At 39.1% G+C, this 24,562-nt stretch overlaps 1 protein-coding gene across 7 annotated transcripts in view; it reads right to left on the reverse strand.

Annotated features, from left to right (window-relative positions):
• The window catches only part of LOC138765026 (neuron navigator 1-like), a 674,255-nt gene that overhangs the window by 79,436 nt on the left and 570,257 nt on the right, over positions 1-24,562 (reverse strand). For all 7 annotated transcript variants that reach the window (XM_069941668.1, XM_069941670.1, XM_069941669.1 and 4 more), the window contains 2 exons: positions 6,580-6,704; positions 4,202-4,387 (listed from right to left, as the gene is read on the reverse strand). In XM_069941668.1, coding sequence (XP_069797769.1) covers positions 4,202-4,387; positions 6,580-6,704 — 311 coding nt within the window. The remainder of the gene's footprint in view (positions 1-4,201; positions 4,388-6,579; positions 6,705-24,562) is intronic.

The following is a 24,562-nucleotide window of genomic DNA, read 5'->3' on the forward strand; positions in this document are numbered from 1 at the left end:
AATCATTCCCCCAAATGCACTGTTCAAATGACATTGATCCTGTAAATCCCCAAAATTTATCCATTGGGTGCTGCTTAAACCTCTGGGTTTCTGATGCCAAGGATATTTGAATAACGTGAGGTATCCCTGCCAATATGCTGATGGAGTCAAAGCAACCTATTGCATTTGGCTATCTATGCGATTAGTGTTGGATTACTGTAAGTGAGTTCTCGATGGTTGCAGTTTATTTCATGGGCTGAAGGGCTGTTTCTCATTGCACAATTCTAAATCCTTTTCCATGATAGCCAGTATCCTTACTGCAGCGAACTCCCTAGATGTTGAATGCTGAGCGGGGGACAAAAAAACAAACAGCCTCCCAAATTTGAAGGGGAAAAAGGTAAGGGGAATATGCTGCACCTTGGCCAGCTGACAACTATTCTTTAGGGATTCAGTGAAGAAAACTTAATTTTGTCATCTCAACGCACTGTAAAGTGTTCCCTCCTTTGATATCGGCATATCACGAATTGGACAGGGATTCAGTATAAATAGGCCCTGGCCTAAATTCTGTCCCTATTTATTGTTGTCTCTTTAGATAACAGATTACAGTGTGCTCTACCATGGAGGAAATACAATGGCTTCTATCGAGTCACTGAACAGAAATAGAGTCTTTGACCCATTGAGCCAAGGCTAAATATCAACCACCATGTTCAGTCCACCAACATTAATCTGTTTCTGTCCAAAGAGTTCACTTTTTTTTTTGGTTAAATGAAAACAGGGCGTTCCTGGGAATATTTCTATTTTTACTGAAAAAAATGAACTCTCTAATGTTCATCAGATTTAAGCACTTCGCTAGTGACACAATGGAAAGTCCTCTGCTGAGACGAGGCACTTTGCTTGCAAAACCAATGGAATTACTCACTGGGGATATGTAATTCATAATATTCATCAAAATGGGAATTTAAATAATCAACACAGAATCTGGGTTATTTTCAATGCCAAACTTTTCATTCTGAACCTTATATTTCAGAAGAATTATTTTATTAGCTGGTTAAAAATATTGTTTTTATGATTTATAACAAATTATTACTATTAGTCATTTAGGTTTAATATCAGATTTCAGATTTTACATGGAATTTATGTTCACATTGTTAAACTGTTTTGGGATATCCTAAGGTCAAGTAAGTCAATAAATGCATATTTTCCTCCTTCTTTTGTTACATTAAATTAAGTGAAAGTGTTACCTAAAGGTAGATATGCCCACCAAGATCAAGACTTTCAAAGTAATGGCTTGGAATTTGCAATCAACACCAAAGAAATGCTACTTTTTGATCTTAAGTAAAGCTGCTCATGAAGACCTCGCACTCCCTATCACAATGTGACGTGCACCCCCACAATATCCACCTGAGGTAAAACACAGGATACTGTGATTAAGTTTAAAAAACACACACACACACAAATGCTGGAGAAACTCAGCAGGGCAAACAGTGCCTTTATGTAGCAAGCAAAGCTTTGGGCTTGAGCCCATCTTCAAGGTGTGGGGGAACATGAGAGATGTCCGGACAAAAGAGGGGAGAGTCTAGCCCAGGTGAAGAAAGGAAGTAGGAACTGGAATGACTAGTTAAAGGTGGGGGGGGGGGGGGTGGGAGGGGGAAAAAGCAAGCTGATTAGTGGACAAGCTCACATGTCTGATTAGTGAACTCCGTGTTCATGCCCTTGGGTCGGAGGGTGCCCAAACGAAAAAATGAGATGGTGTTCCTCCAATCTGAAGGTGGTCAGGGTGGGGTAGTGTGAAAGGCCATGGACAGACTTGTGAGCTTGAGAGTGTGACTCAGAATTGTAATGGTTGGCTACGGGAAGGTCACTTTTGTTGCGGATGGAGAGCAGGTGCTGGGCGAAGTGATCTCCTAATCCGCGACCGGTCTTTCTGATGTAGAGAAGGTAACAGAGGGTGCATTGGATGCAGTAAACAAGTTCTTTGGAGGTACAGCTGAAGTGCTGCTTCACCTGAAAGGTCTGTTTGGGACTGGGACCATGGTGAGGGAGGAGGTGTGGGTACAGGACCCCACCACCAAACACATTTTTCTTTCTCTTTCCCTCTCAGATTTCCGTAAGGACCACTCTCTCCATTACTCCCTTGTGCACTCATCCCTCTCTACCCATCGCCCACTGTGGTCGTAGGAGGTGTAATACCTGCACCCACACCTCCTCCCTCACCATGATCTGAGGTCCCAAACAGACCTTGCAGGTGACGTCTGTACCTCCAAAGAATTCATTTACTGCATCTGGTGCACCCTCTGTTGCCTTCTCTACATTGGAGAGACCGGTCGCAGTATTAGGAGATCACCGCCCAGCTCCTCCTCTCCGTAGCCAACTGTTTCAATTCTGGAGTCTCACTCTCAAGCTCACATATCTGTCCATGGCTTTTCACACTACCCCACCCTGACCACCTGCAGATTGGAGGAAGAACACCTCATTTTTCATCTGGGCACTCTCCAGCCCCAGGGCATGAACATTTGAGTTCACTGCATTGCACTAATCAGCTTGCTTTCCCACCCACCCCCCCCACCCCACCCCACCTTTAACTAGTCATTTCAGTTCCTACTTCCTTTCTCTCTACACCTAGCCTAGACTCCTGCCCCTCTTCCTGTGGTCCTTCCCCCCCCCCACCTATCATCTCCCACCCTCACCATCCCCCTCCCCCCTTTCGTCCAGACATCTCTCATGTTCCCCCACACCTTGATGAAGGGCTCAAGCTGGAAACATTGATGATGTATCTTTACCTTTGCTACATAAAGGCACTGTTTGACCTGCTGAGTTTCTCCAGCATGTGTGTTTTTTCAATATCCATCTGAGTTCTGTGGCATCTCAGAAGAATGAACTCAGAAAATAACCTGAATAGCCAATCAGAAAAGAGAGTTTACTGTGTAAATTGGGATTGAAAAACTGTTGCTATAAATAACTTTATATTCTTTTTATAGAAATAGTTAAAAAACACATAGCATTCAGTGGAAGCTGAAATATATTTTTTTCCAAAACATATTACTTTAAGAATTTATAGAATCTTTATCATGAATGGAATTTCTGACATCCTACATAAAATTAGATTTTTCATAGTATTTATGAACTGGTACAATATTTAATAACTCAGTAAAAGCTTGGTTGAAACAGATTCAATGATTCTTAATGTTACATATTGAAATTGCAATCAAAAAAGTGTAACAGTGCTGATTTACCACAGCTTACAAACAAATAAAGAATACACCCACTCGTTTAAGTACACCATGAAGTCGACTTTCTTTTATTCTACACTAGACACAACATTGCATTCCAAACACTACCCAGCTAAACTCCTCTGACCTTCTCACTGGCTCACTGCCATATGGTTGATCTTTACACTCTCACTCCCCTCCTCCTGCATGTGAGATTCACCACCATGCACTGATGCTTCACACTGTTGCATATGCAGGCTATTACCCCCGCGTGTCACATCGCTTATGACATCAGCAGCGGCCACCACCACTTTCGATGCAGATAAGTAGGCGACTGCGACAGCCCTCCCCACCCCCACGCCCCACCTCAGCCACTAAGCCATGCAAGGAGATAACTGATTGGAACTGTCCTGCTACGTAATGGTCTGGAGAGCTGATGGTTCGGCCTGACCTCATATGATAATGCAAGACAGGCGATGCATGGTCCAACTGGCAAGGGTGCGTCTGGTCCTTTGAACTTCTCCTGGCTCAACGCCACATGGGCGATCCTGACACTCTCACTCCCCTACTCCTGCATCTGAGATTCATCACCCGTACACTGATGCTTAACACACCCACACGTACACGCTATTATTCACCGCACGTCGCATCGCTTGCATCAACAGCAGTGGACAGCACTGCTCCCGATGAAGGTGAGTACACGACCGCAACAATAGCAATTAAAATATTGAACTGTATACCAATTACTGCATCGCTTTTAATTCCATTTGGAAAAAAAATCACAACTATCTGCCCTGGGTTACATTGGCAACACCTTTTGGATTTATACATTTGAGTGTACACAACAAAAAGCCTAAAATGGAGGACAGCTTTACACAGAATCAACAATAAGTACAGTTACAGTTATATACTTTGATAAAACACTATATAAATTCCTGGATAAGCCCACCACCACAATTATCTTAAAATTTATTTATTTATCACAGGTTGAAAGTGAAAACATTTAATCTTACCATCATCTACAGGATCCCTAAATGAACCTGAGCGGATCATCCCTTTTGGTCTTTCTGCCAAAGAAATTGTGCTTCCCATCTGCAAACTTCCATACAAATCGAAAGAGGAATCGTGTGTTGGAATGCTATTAGATCGCATCATTTTTGGAGTGGGGCTGTTGAGCTGAGACAACACTGTGGGGCTTGCTGTTAATGAAGCAATACACATATTCAGCTTAGCTGCAAGTTGCAGAATGAAAATAAACAAATCTGTATGTGTAATCCAATGTGAAAAGACACACAAAGACAAAAATATTGAGCTGTTCATAATTTTTTTTTGCCTTGACAGATTGTTCATTGGATGTAAACAAGACATCTGCATATACAGGGGTCAGGTGCTATGCACAAAAGTGCTGGAGAAACTCAGCAGGTCAGATAGCATTCATGGAAAACAAAAAGCAGATGACGTTTTGGTCCTGAGCTCTTCTCCAGGAGTGCTGAAAATTAAGGCAGACATCTAGATTAGATGGTTGGTCAGGGTTGGAGGGAAGAAAGAGGAGGAGTGTAGGGTAGAAGGTTATAGATGGGAGGGGAAGAGAGCCAGAAGGTGATGGGGGAAAGGGCAGAGGGAAATTTAGCTCCAAAAGGAAAAGGTGTTGGAGGAAGGGATACAGAGGACTGATGGAAAGAGACAGGAGGAGGGTGTTAATGGAAATTGGAGGCTGATATTGATGCCATCTGGTTGCAGACTGCCGAGAAAGAATATAAGGTGTTGTTGCTCTAATTTATGAGTGGCCTCAGCTTGGAAGTAAATGATGCAGCTTCCTCTAGTTTGGGAAGACTGGATGCAGATTGGGGAGTGCATCATCGAACACCTTAGCTCTGACCTTGACAATAGCATGGACCTCCCAAGAGACAACAACTTCAATTCTACACCCATTGCCACACTGACATGTCTGTCCATGGCCTTGTGTAGAGGCTCACAGATGCCCTGGGTTACCAGATTCCAGCTTCTTTTGTCTACAATATTCACCTGAACTTTAGATGAAGACCAGAAATCATTTATGCATTTGGTCACTGAAATATGAAAATCTGCCCAAAGTTACACGTTAATTGACAAGCTAACAGTGACAAATCTATTTGATTTGAAATTCCTCTTGATTTTACATTCTGTGGAAAATAAAGTGGATAAATAAATTAAACAATGTTTGCAGCAGACAAACATTGTTTATAAGTATGTGGACAACTCCAAGTGAAGAATGGATTGCTAAAGTTTACATAAATATGTAATTTTGTGTGCACTTTTGATTCAATTCATTCTAAGCAATTAAAAGTGTGCATGCATGAACACAAAGTGATTAAGAATAGCATTTATATATTCATTTGATCAGGGAAAACTTTTTCACAAACTATCTACATTCCTCAAATAGTCAACAGATCTGACTACTTTATTTAGCATTTTTTTTACAATATATGAACTCATTTTAAATTATTCGACAAAACATTGAGTGTATGCTTTTCTCTATACCTTCCAAAGAATAACATTTGTAATGTTAATAATTCCATACTTAACAGCTCCTGAACAAAAAAAATTCAGCAAAATTAAACAGATAAAGGCAAAATGGAAAACCTGGTGTACAAATTTTGTTTGTAACTTAATAATTATTGAAACATATACATTAGCTCTTTCTGTGATAGATGTAAGAATAACGGTTAATCATTAATTCATATGATTTGGTCTTGTTCGATCTTTGCCAGGTATTGGGAAGAGGTATATAATACTTTATCAATAATTATTGATGTTAACCTAGCACCAGATCTGCTGGTGGTCTTCTTTCGGATGGTTGACAGAGGGTGTTTGGTGGCCTTTTTGGGGATGGTTGAACAGAAGTTAGTGAAATTTTCTCCATTTCAATGTCTCTTATTGCAAGATGAGTTATTTTGATCAGATGAAAAGATGCTGTCCTGCCCACTCATAATCAATGGTTATATGATATAATGATATATTTAACCTTGGAGAAAATAAGATGTTCCATAAGTGGCTCAAATTTAAACTTTCCCAATCTTTGGGGTTCTTTTTAAAATGATTTTCAGTCTCTCATTGGAATCTTAATCAGATTCATTGTGATTATGCATTTCTTTTGGCAGTTTTTTTTCTATATTGCCATACAACTTAGGAATGGTTTGGGATTTAGATAGGTTAATTATATTGTTTTTTTTTCTCTTATTTTTTTTCAATTTACCTATGAATAATATTGTAGCACAAGAATTTTTTTTTTCTCTGACATATTGTGCTTGTCTGCTCTATAACAGTTTGTATTAATTTCATGTATCACTCCCTTATGTATTTTATTATATAAAATTATATAAAAACTACTGAAAAAGAAACATATACGAACCTAAATTTGACAATGGGGCAGCAGAGGGTGAAGAAAGTAATTGGCTATCTGAGTCCATAGAGCCACCAATAGGACGTGTGTGGAGCCAGTCCTTTGTGTCTTCCTGCTGTAAACTTGTTCCATATCTGTAAATGCAGGGAAGCCATATACACAGAAATCATTATTCACTTGGCTCATGAGGAAATGATGCAAATAATGGAAACGCAATAGAGTATTTCAAGTTATGTACTGTTGATATTGCTTGCTGGCATATGTTTTAAAAGTCACTTCGCATCATTTTAAATGCAGCATGCATTTGCTTAATAAATAAAAGAAACAGTGACTGTGTAACAACCGGTATTCAGGATCAAATTAGATGCATTTCAACAGAAGTGATGCCAATTGTTCAATCCAGAACACTTCCACTAGAGTGACTGCTTTTGTCAGTGAAAAGAAGGAAGTTCAGTTAAATCAGAAAAGTGACAAACTGTCAAACTATTCCTCATCCTTTAAAGTTGGAACAAAAAGGAAACATTCTGAATCTAAGAAACCAAGTCTGCTTAAAAGTCACCACACAGAACAAATTCCAAGACTTCTGAATTGAAGATCAAGTATTTGTTGTGAAAATTTGAGGCACAGAGGAGCCTGCAGATGCTGGCATCAGGAGTGATCCACAATGTCCTGGAGGAACTCAGTGGGTCAAGAATCAGTGAAAGAAAAAGAATGATCAATGTTTTGGACTGGAACCTTTTGGTGACCCGAGAGAGCTGAGTCTCCGACCTCATTTTCTCCCACCGATGCTGCTTGGCACACTGAATTCCTCTGGTAGATTGTATATTATTTAAGTTTGTTCTGAGCCAAAAACAATGGAGACTTTCCATCATAATTGTCATGCAAACTATTCTGTGTTTGTTGGAGCTTGGGACAAATGACCCTCTGGGTGCTGAATCCAAGACAAAATCTAGCCTTCGAATGAAATATAACACTTTTGAATACAATGAACAATTCAAAACCTTGGGTCTCATGTTAGTTTAAACTGATTATGATTTGCCATACAAAAAAACAAATTTAAGAAGACTTTTGTCTGGAATTGTGTCAAATTGTTGAAAGCACAGTGCATGTTAAAACTCTCACCTGACTACAGAAAATGCCGACTGCAAAAATGATCCCTTAATCATCTTCTTCTGAGCAAGCAAACTGTTTTTTCTTTATGTTCACCCGTACCCCCCTTTCCCCACCCTGGATTACAAAAGCATTCCAAGAATTGTTCATATTGGAAACGCTGTTGACTGAGATCGTAAAGGTTGCACAAATTAAACAACATTCAGATTAGTACAGAAAATAGTTAATATTAAATCTTAGATATTTTTACACAGAAATATTGTTAGAGTGGAGTTGCAATTACTCATCTTTATTTAGAATGAGTTAATTAGTATACAAATGTATCACAGATTCACAAAAACATGCTAGACAACTGGAATTACCCAATCAAGGATGCCGGACCAGAGAGCTTCAACTTGTAGCTTTGACACATTGTCCTAATGTACATTATATCAACTCCATGCTCAACCCCCACTTGCTGCCTTTAGTAGATACAGGTCATGTTGTTTTTAACCCAAAATGTGTTTCACACAGTTATTCACACCAAGACACAAGAGAAACTTGTCCGTGAACTACTCTTTGCAGACGATGCCGCTTTAGTTGCCCATTCAGAGCCAGCTCTTCAGCGCTTGACGTCCTGCTTTGCGGAAACTGCCAAAATGTTTGGCCTGGAAGTCAGCCTGAAGAAAACTGAGGTCCTCCATCAGCCAGCTCCCCACCATGACTACCAGCCCCCCCACATCTCCATCGGGCACACAAAACTCAAAACGGTCAACCAGTTTACCTATCTCGGCTGCACCATTTCATCAGATGCAGGGATCGACAATGAGATAGACAACAGACTCGCCAAGGCAAATAGCGCCTTTGGAAGACTACACAAAAGAGTCTGGAAAAACAACCAACTGAAAAACCTCACAAAGATAAGCGTATACAGAGCCGTCGTCATACCCACACTCCTGTTCGGCTCCGAATCATGGGTCCTCTACCGGCACCACCTACGGCTCCTAGAACGCTTCCACCAGCATTGTCTCCGCTCCATCCTCAACATCCATTGGAGCGCTTACATCCCTAACGTCAAAGTACTCGAGATGGCAGAGGTCGACAGCATCGAGTCCACGCTGCTGAAGATCCAGCTGCGCTGGATGGGTCACGTCTCCAGAATGGAGGACCATCGCCTTCCCAAGATCGTGTTATATGGCGAGCTCTCCACTGGCCACCATGACAGAGGTGCACCAAAGAAAAGGTACAAGGACTGCCTAAAGAAATCTCTTGGTGCCTGCCACATTGACCACCGCCAGTGGGCTGATATCGCCTCCAACCGTGCATCTTGGCGCCTCACAGTTTGGCGGGCAGCAACCTCCTTTGAAGAAGACCGCAGAGCCCACCTCACTGACAAAAGGCAAAGGAGGAAAAACCCAACACCCAACCCCAACCAACCAATTTTCCCCTGCAACCGCTGCAATCGTGTCTGCCTGTCCCGCATCGGACTTGTCAGCCACAAACGAGCCTGCAGCTGACGTGGACTTTTTACCCCCTCCATAAATCTTCGTCCGCGAAGCCAAGCCAAAGAAAGAAGAAAGAAAGATACATATTCGTACTATTGAGGGATCTAAAGACTGACTGAATTCACATAGTGTTATCAAATATTTTTCTAATGCTGCATCACTTTCATTTAATATAGAATGGTAACAAAACTTGGTATAACTCACATCATGAAAACATGAATTGAAGTTCAGCCTATTTTGCCCATGCAAAATTGATAATTCTTTTTAATTTTAGTCCAAGTGTGAATGCTATTTCAGTTGGACAATCAGAACAAAAAAAAATTCTTTACTGGTATTTAGCCAACTCCACTCATGCACAATGGCACTGATAAATTGAACAGTCATAAATCATAAACATTCTGATATTTTTTGATACTATTAGAAGCTCTTGATTTTTTGTGAGGGTTACTTTGGGGGTTAAAACAGTCACAGATTTCACAGCTCACAGACGGAGAGCAGGATTGATTAACGAGCAACCAGAGACCTGCAACACAAAGTTGGGGTGACTTGGTGTGAAATGGACACTTCTGATGATTCTCTTTGTCAGGGGAATTATTATTGAACCATGGCAATGGTCATTTTGATTAACCCATATCTGGGTAAAGGATGCAGGAGGGTTCCTGCTTTTGGATCATGACCATGCCTGGGTTTTGGAAGCGTTGTGGAAATCACACATTTCATTTCTCATAGGCAAGGAGGAGGGGAGTGGTGACAATCATACATATGAAAGGAAGTTTCTCTGGAAACACTCAACAAGGATTTATCACTTTTTTGGCAGACTGATCACAGTCTATCCGCCACCTCCTTTATTATTTCTTCTGTACATCAGTTTAAAAGTCTGAGTTCCAACACAATGTTTCTAAGAATGAACTTTGAATTGACTTTCCAAAATTGTGCCAAAGCTGTAATGGTTTGAGTATTACACACACACACAAATATATATATATATATATATATATATATATTATATATATACACACACACACATAGGCATATTCACACATAGTTCGGGTTAAGTTAATTAAGTTGTTACATTGATAGTAATTATTAATAAATATATTATTTTTAAAAATAACACAGTCTTGGTGAACTTCTATTGCTGCTCGTCTGTGACGTAACAGAGATACAAATTGAACCTGGGGAAGACAAGGCAGTCAGTTCTGTTCGAGAAAGAAACATAAGACCGGGTAACAGAGACTCACAGTTGTGAACAAACTCTTTGGATACTCACTTCAAAATCAAATCAAATAACATTCAGACAAAACAGCAATTAATTTATCTTAAATTGAAGGGCGAATTTAAAATGAACTTTTGAGAGGGATGAGAAGAAGAAATCACCACATGATTCATTCGGAAGGTTCTATAAAATTAACAGAAACAATTGTGTAATTAAACTGAGAGTACAAAACAGGAAAAAAGAATTGCTAGTGGAGTATAAGGATGTCAAGCATCTCAAGCTAAAGGAGGCAGCAGTATAGTACATTGAGTATAGAGTGGCACCTGTCTAAAGGAGGCAACAGTACATTACATTGAGTTTACAGTAGCCCCTGACTAAAGGAGGAAACAGTATATTACATTGAGTTTACAGTGGCACCTGTCTAAAGGAGGCAACAGTATATTACATTGAGTTTACAGTGACACCTGTCTAAAGGAGGCAACAGTATATTACATTGAGTTTACAGTAGCCCCTGACTAAAGGAGGCAACAGTATATTACATTGAGTTTACAGTAACACCTGTCTAAAGGAGGCCACAGTATATTACTTAGAGATAACAGTGACACCTGTCTAAAGGAGGCAACAGTATATTACATTAAGTTTTCAGTGGAACATGTCTAAAGGAGGCAACAGTATATTACATTGAGTTTACAGTGACACCTGTCTAAAGGAAGCAACAGTATATTACATTGAGTTTACAGAGACACCTGTCTAAAGGAGGAAACAGTATATTACATTGAGTTTACAGTGGCACCTGTCTAAAGGAGGCAACAGTATATTACTTAGAGTTTACAGTGAAACCTGTCTAAAGGAGGCAACAGTATATTACATTGAGTTTACAGTGACACCTGTCTAAAGGGGGCAACAGTATATTACATTGAGTTTACAGTGGCACCTGCCTAAAGGAGGCAACAGTATATTACATTGAGTTTACAGTAGCCCCTGACTAAAGGAGGAAACAGTATATTACATAGAGTTTACAGTGGCACCTGTCTAAAGGAGGCAACAGTATATTACTTAGAGATAACAGTGACACCTGTCTATAGGAGGCAACAGTATATTACATAGAGTTTACAGTGACACCTGGCCAAAGGAGGCAACAGTATATTACATTGAGTTTTCAGTGGAACATGTCTAAAGGAGACAACAGTATATTACATTGAGTTTACAGTAACACCTGTCTAAAGGAAGCAACAGTATATTACATTGAGTTTACAGTGACACCTGTCTAAAGGAGGCAACAGTATATTACATTGAGTTTACAGTGGCACCTGTCTAAAGGAGGCAACAGTATATTACATTGAGTTTACAGTGGCACCTGTCTAAAGGAGGCAACAGTATATTACTTAGAGTTTACAGTGACACCTGTCTAAAGGAGGAAACAGTATATTACATTGAGTTTACAGTGACACCTGTCTAAAGGAGGCAACAGTATATTACATTGAGTTTACAGTGACACCTGTCTAAAGGAGGCAACAGTATATTACATTGAGTTTACAGTGACACCTGTCTAAAGGGGGCAACAGTATATTACATTGAGTTTACAGTGGCACCTGTCTAAAGGAGGCAACAGTATATTACTTAGAGTTTACAGTGAAAACTGTCTAAAGGAGGCAACAGTATATTACATTGAGTTTACAGTGAAACCTGTATAAAGGAGGCAACAGTATATTACATTGAGTTTACAGTGACACCTGTCTAAAGGAGGCAACAGTATATTACTTAGAGTTTACAGTGAAACCTGTCTAAAGGAGGCAACAGTATATTACATTGAGTTTACAGTGAAACCTGTCTAAAGGAGGCAACAGTATATTACATTGAGTTTACAGTGACACCTGTCTAAAGGAGGCAACAGTATATTACTTAGAGTTTAAAGTGAAACCTGTCTAAAGGAGGCAACAGTATATTACATTGAGTTTACAGTGACACCTGTCTAAAGGAGGCAACAGTATATTACATTGAGTTTACAGTGACACCAGTCTAAAGGAGGCAACAGTATATTACTTAGAGTTTACAGTGAAACCTGTCTAAAGGAGGCAACAGTATATTACATTGAGTTTACAGTGACACCTGTCTAAAGGAGGCAATAGAATATTACATTGAGTTTAAATTGACACCTGTCTAAAGGAGGCAACAGTATATTACATTGAGTTTACAGTGGCACCTGCCTAAAGAAGGCAACAGTATATTACATTGAGTTTACAGTGACACCTGTCTAAAGGAGGCAACAGTATATTACTTAGAGTTTACAGTGAAACATGTCTAAAGGAGGCAACAGTATATTACATTGAGTTTACAGTGACACCTGTCTAAAGGAGGCAACAGTATATTACATTGAGTTTACAGTGACACCTGTCTAAAGGAGGCAACAGTATATTACATTGAGTTTACAGTGGAACCTGCCTAAAGGAGGCAACAGTATTTAACTTAGAGTTTACAGTGAAACCTGTCTAAAGGAGGCAACAGTATATTACTTAGAGTTTACAGTGGCACCTGTCTAAAGGAGGCAACAGTATATTACATTGAGTTTACAGTGACACCTGTCTAAAGGAGGCCACAATATATTACATAGAGTTTACAGTGGCACCAGTCTAAAGGAGGCCACAATATATTACATAGAGTTTACAGTGACACCTGTCTAAAGGAGGAAACAGTATATTAACTGTGAACTCAATGTAATATACTGTTGCCTCCTTTAGTCAGGTACCACTGTTAACTCAATGTAATATACTGTTGCCTCCTTTAGACAGGTGCCACAGTAAACTCAATGTAATATACTGTTGCCTCCTTTAGACAGGTGTTAGTGTAAACTCAATTCAATATACTGTTGCCTCCTTTAGACAGGTTTCACTGTAAACTCTAAGTAATATACTGTTGCCTCCTTTAGGCAGGTGCCATTGAGTTTACAGTGGCACCTGCCTAAAGGAGGCAACAGTATATTACTTAGAGTTTACAGTGAAACCTGTCTAAAGGAGGCAACAGAATATTACATTGAGTTTACAGTGACACCTGTCTAAAGAGGCAACTGTATTTTACATTGAGTTTACAGTGACACCTGTCTAAAGGAGGAAACAGTATATTACATTGAGTTTACAGTGACACCTGTCTAAAGGAGGAAACAGTATATTACATTGAGTTTACAGTGGCACCTGTCTAAAGGAGGCAACTGTATATTACATTGAGTTTACAGTGACACCTGTCTAAAGGAGGCAACAGTATATTACATTGAGTTTACAGTGAAACCTGTCTAAAGGATGCAACAGTATATTACATTGAGTTTACAGTGGCACCTGCCTAAAGAAGGCAACAGTATATTACATTGAGTTTACAGTGACACCTGTCTAAAGGAGGCAACAGTATATTACTTAGAGTTTACAGTGAAACCTGTCTAAAGGAGGCAACAGTATATTACATTGAGTTTACAGTGACACCTGTCCAAAGGAGGCAACAGTATATTACTTAGAGTTTACAGTGAAAACTGTCTAAAGGAGGCAACAGTATATTACATTGAGTTTACAGTGGCACCTGCCTAAAGAAGGCAACAGTATATTACATTGAGTTTACAGTGACACCTGTCTAAAGGAGGCAACAGTATATTACTTAGAGTTTACAGTGAAACATGTCTAAAGGAGGCAACAGTATATTACATTGAGTTTACAGTGACACCTGTCTAAAGGAGGCAACAGTATATTACATTGAGTTTACAGTGACACCTGTCTAAAGGAGGCAACAGTATATTACATTGAGTTTACAGTGACACCTGTCTAAAGGAGGCAACAGTATATTACATTGAGTTTACAGTGGCACCTGCCTAAAGAAGGCAACAGTATATTACATTGAGTTTACAGTGGAACCTGCCTAAAGGAGGCAACAGTATTTAACTTAGAGTTTACAGTGAAACCTGTCTAAAGGAGGCAACAGTATATTACTTAGAGTTTACAGTGGCACCTGTCTAAAGGAGGCAACAGTATATTACATTGAGTTTACAGTGACACCTGTCTAAAGGAGGCCACAATATATTACATAGAGTTTACAGTGGCACCAGTCTAAAGGAGGCCACAATATATTACATAGAGTTTACAGTGACACCTGTCTAAAGGAGGAAACAGTATATTAACTGTGAACTCAATGTAATATACTGTTGCCTCCTTTAGACAGGTTTCACTGTAAACTCTAAGTAATATACTGTTGCCTCCTTTAGGCAGGTGCCATTGAGTTTACAGTGGCACCTGCCTAAAGGAGGCAACAGTATATTACTTAGAGTTTACAGTGAAACCTGTCTAAAGGAGGAAACAGTATATTACATTGAGTTTACAGTGGCACCTGTCTAAAGGAGGGAACAGTATATAACATTGAGTTCACAGTGCTACCTGTCTAAAGGAGGCAACAGTATATTACATTGAGTTTACAGTAACACCTGTCTAAAGGAGGCAACAGTATATTACATTGAGTTTACTGTGGCACCTGTCTAAAGGAGGCAAAAGTATATTACATTGAGTTAACAGTGGTACCTGACTAAAGGAGGCAATAGTATATTACATTGAGTTCACAGTGATACCTGTCTAAAGGAGGCAACAGTATATTACATTGAGTTTACAGTGACACCTGTCTAAAGGAGGCAACAGTATATTACATTGAGTTTACAGTGGCACCAGTCTAAAGGAGGCCACAATATATTACATAGAGTTTACAGTGACACCTGTCTAAAGGAGGAAACAGTATATTAACTGAAAACTCAATGTAATATACTGTTGCCTCCTTTAGTCAGGTACCACTGTTAACTCAATGTAATATACTGTTGCCTCCTTTAGACAGGTGCCACAGTAAACTCAATGTAATATACTGTTGCCTCCTTTAGACAGGTGTTAGTGTAAACTCAATTCAATATACTGTTGCCTCCTTTAGACAGGTTTCACTGTAAACTCTAAGTAATATACTGTTGCCTCCTTTAGGCAGGTGCCATTGAGTTTACAGTGGCACCTGCCTAAAGGAGGCAACAGTATATTACTTAGAGTTTACAGTGAAACCTGTCTAAACGAGGCAACAGTATATTACATTGAGTTTACAGTGGCACCTGTCTAAAGGAGGGAACAGTATATTACATTGAGTTTACTGTGGTACCTGACTAAAGGAGGCAACAGTATATAACATTGAGTTCACAGTGATACCTGTCTAAAGGAGGCAACAGTATATTACATTGAGTTTACAGTAACACCTGTCTAAAGGAGGCAACAGTATATTACATTGAGTTTACTGTGGCACCTGTCTAAAGGAGGCAAAAGTATATTACATTGAGTTAACAGTGGTACCTGACTAAAGGAGGCAATAGTATATTACATTGAGTTCACAGTGATACCTGTCTAAAGGAGGCAACAGTATATTACATTGAGTTTACAGTAACACCTGTCTAAAGGATGCAACAGTATATTACATTGAGTTTACTGTGGCACCTGTCTAAAGGAGGCAACAGTATATTACATTGAGTTAACAGTGGTACCTGACTAAAGGAGGCAACAGTATATTACATTGAGTTCACAGTGATACCTGTGTAAAGGAGGCAACAGTATATTACATTGAGTTAACAGTGGTACCTGACTAAAGGAGGAAACAGTATATTACATTGAGTTCACAGTGATACCTGTCTAAAGGAGGCAACAGTATATTACAATGAGTTTACAGTAACACCTGTCTAAAGGAGGCAACAGTATATTACATTGAGTTTACTGTGGCACCTGTCTAAAGGAGGCAACAGTATATTGCATTGGGTTAACAGTGGTACCTGACTAAAGGAGGCAACAGTATATTACATTGAGTTCACAGTGACACCTGTCTAAAGGAGGCAACAGTATATTACATTGAGTTTACAGTGACACCTGTCTAAAGGAGGCAACAGTATATTACATTGAGTTTACAGTGTCACCTGCCAAAAGAAGGCAACAGTATATTACATTGAGTTTACAGTGACATCTGTCTAAAGGAGGCAACAGTATATTACTTAGAGTTTACAGTGAAACCTGTCTAAAGGAGGCAACAGTATATTACATTGAGTTTACAGTGACACCTGTCTAAAGGAGGCAACAGTATATTACATTGAGTTTACAGTGGAACCTGCCTAAAGGAGGCAACAGTATTTTACTTAGAGTTTACAGTGAAACCTGTCTAAAGGAGGCAACAGTATATTACTTAGAGTTTACAGTGGCACCTGTCTAAAGGAGGGAACAGTATATTACATTGAGTTTACAGTGGAACATGTCTAAAGGAGGCAACAGTATATTACATTGAGTTTACAGTGACACCTGTCTAAAGGAGGCAACAGTATATTACATTGAGTTTACAGTGGCACCAGTCTAAAGGAGGCCACAATATATTACATAGAGTTTACAGTGACACCTGTCTAAAGGAGGCAACAGTATATTAACTGTGAACTCAATGTAATATACTGTTGCCTCCTTTAGTCAGGTACCACTGTTAACTCAATGTAATATACTGTTGCCTCCTTTAGACAGGTGCCACAGTAAAGTCAATGTAATATACTGTTGCCTCCTTTAGACAGGTGTTAGTGTAAACTCAATTCAATATACTGTTGCCTCCTTTAGACAGGTTTCACTGTAAACTCTAAGTAATATACTGTTGCCTCCTTTAGGCAGGTGCCATTGAGTTTACAGTGGCACCTGCCTAAAGGAGGCAACAGTATATTACTTAGAGTTTACAGTGAAACCTGTCTAAAGGAGGCAACAGTATATTACATTGAGTTTACTGTGGCACCTGTCTAAAGCAGACAAAAGTATATTACATTGAGTTAACAGTGGTACCTGACTAAAGGAGGCAATAGTATATTACATTGAGTTCACAGTGATACCTGTCTAAAGGAGGCAACAGTATATTACATTGAGTTTACAGTAACACCTGTCTAAAGGATGCAACAGAATATTACATTGAGTTTACAGTGACACCTGCCTAAAGGAGGCAACAGTATATTACTTAGAGTTTACAGTGAAACCTGTCTAAAGGAGGCAACAGAATATTACATTGAGTTTACAGTGACACCTGTCTAAAGAGGCAACTGTATTTTACATTGAGTTTACAGTGAAACCTGTCTAAAGGAGGAAACAGTATATTACATTGAGTTTACAGTGACACCTGTCTAAAGGAGGAAACAGTATATTACATTGAGTTTACAGTGGCACCTGTCTAAAGGAGGCAACAGTATATTACATTGAGTTTACAGTGACACCTGTCTAAAGGAGGCAACAGTATATTACATTGAGTTTACAGTGAAACCTGTCTAAAGGATGCAACAGTATATTACATTGAGTTTACAGTGGCACCTGCCTAAAGAAGGCAACAGTATATTACATTGAGTTTACAGTGACACCTGTCTAAAGGAGGCAACAGTATATTACTTAGAGTTTACAGTGAAACCTGTCTAAAGGAGGCAACAGTATATTACATTGAGTTTACAGTGACACCTGTCCAAAGGAGGCAACAGTATATTACTTAGAGTTTACAGTGAAACCTGTCTAAAGGAGGCAACAGTATATTACATTGAGTTTACAGTGGCACCTGCCTAAAGAAGGCAACAGTATATTACATTGAGTTTACAGTGACACCTGTCTAAAGGAGGCAACAGTATATTACTTAGAGTTTACAGTGAAACATGTCTAAAGGAGGCAACAGTATATTACATTGAGTTTACAGTGACACCTGTCTAAAGGAGGCAACAGTATATTACATTGAGTTTACAGTGACACCTGTCTAAAGGAGGCAACAGTATATTACATTGAGTTTACAGTGGCACCTGCCTAAAGAAGGCAACAGTATATTACATTGAGTTTACAGTGACACCTGTCTAAAGGAGGCAACAGTATATTACTTAGAGTTTACAGTGAAACATGTCTAAAGGAGGCAACAGTATATTACATTGAGTTTACAGTGACACCTGTCTAAAGGAGGCAACAGTATATTACATTGAGTTTACAGTGACACCTGTCTAAAGGAGGCAACAGTATATTACATTGAGTTTACAGTGGAACCTGCCTAAAGGAGGCAACAGTATTTAACTTAGAGTTTACAGTGAAACCTGTCTAAAGGAGGCAACAGTATATTACTTAGAGTTTACAGTGGCACCTGTCTAAAGGAGGCAACAGTATATTACATTGAGTTTACAGTGACACCTGTCTAAAGGAGGCCACAATATATTACATAGAGTTTACAGTGGCACCAGTCTAAAGGAGGCCACAATATATTACATAGAGTTTACAGTGACACCTGTCTAAAGGAGGAAACAGTATATTAACTGTGAACTCAATGTAATATACTGTTGCCTCCTTTAGTCAGGTACCACTGTTAACTCAATGTAATATACTGTTGCCTCCTTTAGACAGGTGCCACAGTAAACTCAATGTAATATACTGTTGCCTCCTTTAGACAGGTGTTAGTGTAAACTCAATTCAATATACTGTTGCCTCCTTTAGACAGGTTTCACTGTAAACTCTAAGTAATATACTGTTGCCTCCTTTAGGCAGGTGCCACTGTAAACTCAATGGCACCTGCCTAAAGGAGGCAACAGTATATTACTTAGAGTTTACAGTGAAACCTGTCTAAAGGAGGCAACAGAATATTACATTGAGTTTACAGTGACACCTGTCTAAAGAGGCAACTGTATTTTACATTGAGTTTACAGTGACACCTGTCTAAAGGAGGAAACAGTATATTACATTGAGTTTACAGTGACACCTGTCTAAAGGAGGAAACAGTATATTACATTGAGTTTACAGTGGCACCTGTCTAAAGGAGGCAACAGTATATTACATTGAGTTTACAGTGACACCTGTCTAAAGGAGGCAACAGTATATTACATTGAGTTTACAGTGAAACCTGTCTAAAGGATGCAACAGTATATTACATTGAGTTTACAGTGGCACCTGCCTAAAGAAGGCAACAGTATATTACATTGAGTTTACAGTGACACCTGTCTAAAGGAGGCAACAGTATATTACTTAGAGTTTACAGTGAAACCTGTCTAAAGGAGGCAACAGTATATTACATTGAGTTTACAGTGACACCTGTCCAAAGGAGGCAACAGTATATTACTTAGAGTTTACAGTGAAACCTGTCTAAAGGAGGCAACAGTATATTACATTGAGTTTACAGTGGCACCTGCCTAAAGAAGGCAACAGTATATTACATTGAGTTTACAGTGACACCTGTCTAAAGGAGGCAACAGTATATTACTTAGAGTTTACAGTGAAACATGTCTAAAGGAGGCAACAGTATATTACATTGAGTTTACAGTGACACCTGTCTAAAGGAGGCAACAGTATATTACATTGAGTTTACAGTGACACCTGTCTAAAGGAGGCAACAGTATATTACATTGAGTTTACAGTGACACCTGTCTAAAGGAGGCAACAGTATATTACATTGAGTTTACAGTGGCACCTGCCTAAAGAAGGCAACAGTACATTAAATTGAGTTTACAGTGGAACCTGCCTAAAGGAGGCAACAGTATTTAACTTAGAGTTTACAGTGAAACCTGTCTAAAGGAGGCAACAGTATATTACTTAGAGTTTACAGTGGCACCTGTCTAAAGGAGGCAACAGTATATTACATTGAGTTTACAGTGACACCTGTCTAAAGGAGGCCACAATATATTACATAGAGTTTACAGTGGCACCAGTCTAAAGGAGGCCACAATATATTACATAGAGTTTACAGTGACACCTGTCTAAAGGAGGAAACAGTATATTAACTGTGAACTCAATGTAATATACTGTTGCCTCCTTTAGACAGGTTTCACTGTAAACTCTAAGTAATATACTGTTGCCTCCTTTAGGCAGGTGCCATTGAGTTTACAGTGGCACCTGCCTAAAGGAGGCAACAGTATATTACTTAGAGTTTACAGTGAAACCTGTCTAAAGGAGGCAACAGTATATTACATTGAGTTTACAGTGGCACCTGTCTAAAGGAGGGAACAGTATATAACATTGAGTTCACAGTGCTACCTGTCTAAAGGAGGCAACAGTATATTACATTGAGTTTACAGTAACACCTGTCTAAAGGAGGCAACAGTATATTACATTGAGTTTACTGTGGCACCTGTCTAAAGGAGGCAAAAGTATATTACATTGAGTTAACAGTGGTACCTGACTAAAGGAGGCAATAGTATATTACATTGAGTTCACAGTGATACCTGTCTAAAGGAGGCAACAGTATATTACATTGAGTTTACAGTGACACCTGTCTAAAGGAGGCAACAGTATATTACATTGAGTTTACAGTGGCACCAGTCTAAAGGAGGCCACAATATATTACATAGAGTTTACAGTGACACCTGTCTAAAGGAGGAAACAGTATATTAACTGAAAACTCAATGTAATATACTGTTGCCTCCTTTAGTCAGGTACCACTGTTAACTCAATGTAATATACTGTTGCCTCCTTTAGACAGGTGCCACAGTAAACTCAATGTAATATACTGTTGCCTCCTTTAGACAGGTGTTAGTGTAAACTCAATTCAATATACTGTTGCCTCCTTTAGACAGGTTTCACTGTAAACTCTAAGTAATATACTGTTGCCTCCTTTAGGCAGGTGCCATTGAGTTTACAGTGGCACCTGCCTAAAGGAGGCAACAGTATATTACTTAGAGTTTACAGTGAAACCTGTCTAAACGAGGCAACAGTATATTACATTGAGTTTACAGTGGCACCTGTCTAAAGGAGGGAACAGTATATTACATTGAGTTTACTGTGGTACCTGACTAAAGGAGGCAACAGTATATAACATTGAGTTCACAGTGATACCTGTCTAAAGGAGGCAACAGTATATTACATTGAGTTTACAGTAACACCTGTCTAAAGGAGGCAACAGTATATTACATTGAGTTTACTGTGGCACCTGTCTAAAGGAGGCAAAAGTATATTACATTGAGTTAACAGTGGTACCTGACTAAAGGAGGCAATAGTATATTACATTGAGTTCACAGTGATACCTGTCTAAAGGAGGCAACAGTATATTACATTGAGTTTACAGTAACACCTGTCTAAAGGATGCAACAGTATATTACATTGAGTTTACTGTGGCACCTGTCTAAAGGAGGCAACAGTATATTACATTGAGTTAACAGTGGTACCTGACTAAAGGAGGCAACAGTATATTACATTGAGTTCACAGTGATACCTGTGTAAAGGAGGCAACAGTATATTACATTGAGTTAACAGTGGTACCTGACTAAAGGAGGAAACAGTATATTACATTGAGTTCACAGTGATACCTGTCTAAAGGAGGCAACAGTATATTACATTGAGTTTACAGTAACACCTGTCTAAAGGAGGCAACAGTATATTACATTGAGTTTACTGTGGCACCTGTCTAAAGGAGGCAACAGTATATTGCATTGGGTTAACAGTGGTACCTGACTAAAGGAGGCAACAGTATATTACATTGAGTTCACAGTGACACCTGTCTAAAGGAGGCAACAGTATATTACATTGAGTTTACAGTGACACCTGTCTAAAGGAGGCAACAGTATATTACATTGAGTTTACAGTGGCACCTGCCAAAAGAAGGCAACAGTATATTACATTGAGTTTACAGTGACATCTGTCTAAAGGAGGCAACAGTATATTACTTAGAGTTTACAGTGAAACCTGTCTAAAGGAGGCAACAGTATATTACATTGAGTTTACAGTGACACCTGTCTAAAGGAGGCAACAGTATATTACATTGAGTTTACAGTGGAACCTGCCTAAAGGAGGCAACAGTATTTTACTTAGAGTTTACAGTGAAACCTGTCTAAAGGAGGCAACAGTATATTACTTAGAGTTTACAGTGGCACCTGTCTAAAGGAGGGAACAGTATATTACATTGAGTTTACAGTGGAACATGTCTAAAGGAGGCAACAGTATATTACATTGAGTTTACAGTGACACCTGTCTAAAGGAGGCAACAGTATATTACATTGAGTTTACAGTGGCACCAGTCTAAAGGAGGCCACAATATATTACATAGAGTTTACAGTGACACCTGTCTAAAGGAGGCAACAGTATATTAACTGTGAACTCAATGTAATATACTGTTGCCTCCTTTAGTCAGGTACCACTGTTAACTCAATGTAATATACTGTTGCCTCCTTTAGACAGGTGCCACAGTAAACTCAATGTAATATACTGTTGCCTCCTTTAGACAGGTGTTAGTGTAAACTCAATTCAATATACTGTTGCCTCCTTTAGACAGGTTTCACTGTAAACTCTAAGTAATATACTGTTGCCTCCTTTAGGCAGGTGCCATTGAGTTTACAGTGGCACCTGCCTAAAGGAGGCAACAGTATATTACTTAGAGTTTACAGTGAAACCTGTCTAAAGGAGGCAACAGTATATTACATTGAGTTTACTGTGGCACCTGTCTAAAGCAGACAAAAGTATATTACATTGAGTTAACAGTGGTACCTGACTAAAGGAGGCAATAGTATATTACATTGAGTTCACAGTGATACCTGTCTAAAGGAGGCAACAGTATATTACATTGAGTTTACAGTAACACCTGTCTAAAGGATGCAACAGAATATTACATTGAGTTTACAGTGACACCTGCCTAAAGGAGGCAACAGTATATTACTTAGAGTTTACAGTGAAACCTGTCTAAAGGAGGCAACAGAATATTACATTGAGTTTACAGTGACACCTGTCTAAAGGAGGAAACAGTATATTACATTGAGTTTACAGTGGCACCTGTCTAAAGGAGGCAACAGTATATTACATTGAGTTTACAGTGACACCTGTCTAAAGGAGGCAACAGTATATTACATTGAGTTTACAGTGAAACCTGTCTAAAGGATGCAACAGTATATTACATTGAGTTTACAGTGGCACCTGCCTAAAGAAGGCAACAGTATATTACATTGAGTTTACAGTGACACCTGTCTAAAGGAGGCAACAGTATATTACTTAGAGTTTACAGTGAAACCTGTCTAAAGGAGGCAACAGTATATTACATTGAGTTTACAGTGACACCTGTCCAAAGGAGGCAACAGTATATTACTTAGAGTTTACAGTGAAACCTGTCTAAAGGAGGCAACAGTATATTACATTGAGTTTACAGTGACACCTGTCTAAAGGAGGAAACAGTATATTACATTGAGTTTACAGTGACACCTGTCTAAAGGAGGAAACAGTATATTACATTGAGTTTACAGTGGCACCTGTCTAAAGGAGGCAACAGTATATTACATTGAGTTTACAGTGACACCTGTCTAAAGGAGGCAACAGTATATTACATTGAGTTTACAGTGAAACCTGTCTAAAGGATGCAACAGTATATTACATTGAGTTTACAGTGGCACCTGCCTAAAGAAGGCAACAGTATATTACATTGAGTTTACAGTGACACCTGTCTAAAGGAGGCAACAGTATATTACTTAGAGTTTACAGTGAAACCTGTCTAAAGGAGGCAACAGTATATTACATTGAGTTTACAGTGACACCTGTCCAAAGGAGGCAACAGTATATTACTTAGAGTTTACAGTGAAACCTGTCTAAAGGAGGCAACAGTATATTACATTGAGTTTACAGTGGCACCTGCCTAAAGAAGGCAACAGTATATTACATTGAGTTTACAGTGACACCTGTCTAAAGGAGGCAACAGTATATTACTTAGAGTTTACAGTGAAACATGTCTAAAGGAGGCAACAGTATATTACATTGAGTTTACAGTGACACCTGTCTAAAGGAGGCAACAGTATATTACATTGAGTTTACAGTGACACCTGTCTAAAGGAGGCAACAGTATATTACATTGAGTTTACAGTGGCACCTGCCTAAAGAAGGCAACAGTATATTACATTGAGTTTACAGTGGAACCTGCCTAAAGGAGGCAACAGTATTTAACTTAGAGTTTACAGTGAAACCTGTCTAAAGGAGGCAACAGTATATTACTTAGAGTTTACAGTGGCACCTGTCTAAAGGAGGCAACAGTATATTACATTGAGTTTACAGTGACACCTGTCTAAAGGAGGCCACAATATATTACATAGAGTTTACAGTGGCACCAGTCTAAAGGAGGCCACAATATATTACATAGAGTTTACAGTGACACCTGTCTAAAGGAGGAAACAGTATATTAACTGTGAACTCAATGTAATATACTG

This window comes from Narcine bancroftii, chromosome 5 (assembly GCF_036971445.1).
Source record: "Narcine bancroftii isolate sNarBan1 chromosome 5, sNarBan1.hap1, whole genome shotgun sequence".
NCBI lineage: Eukaryota > Metazoa > Chordata > Chondrichthyes > Torpediniformes > Narcinidae > Narcine > Narcine bancroftii.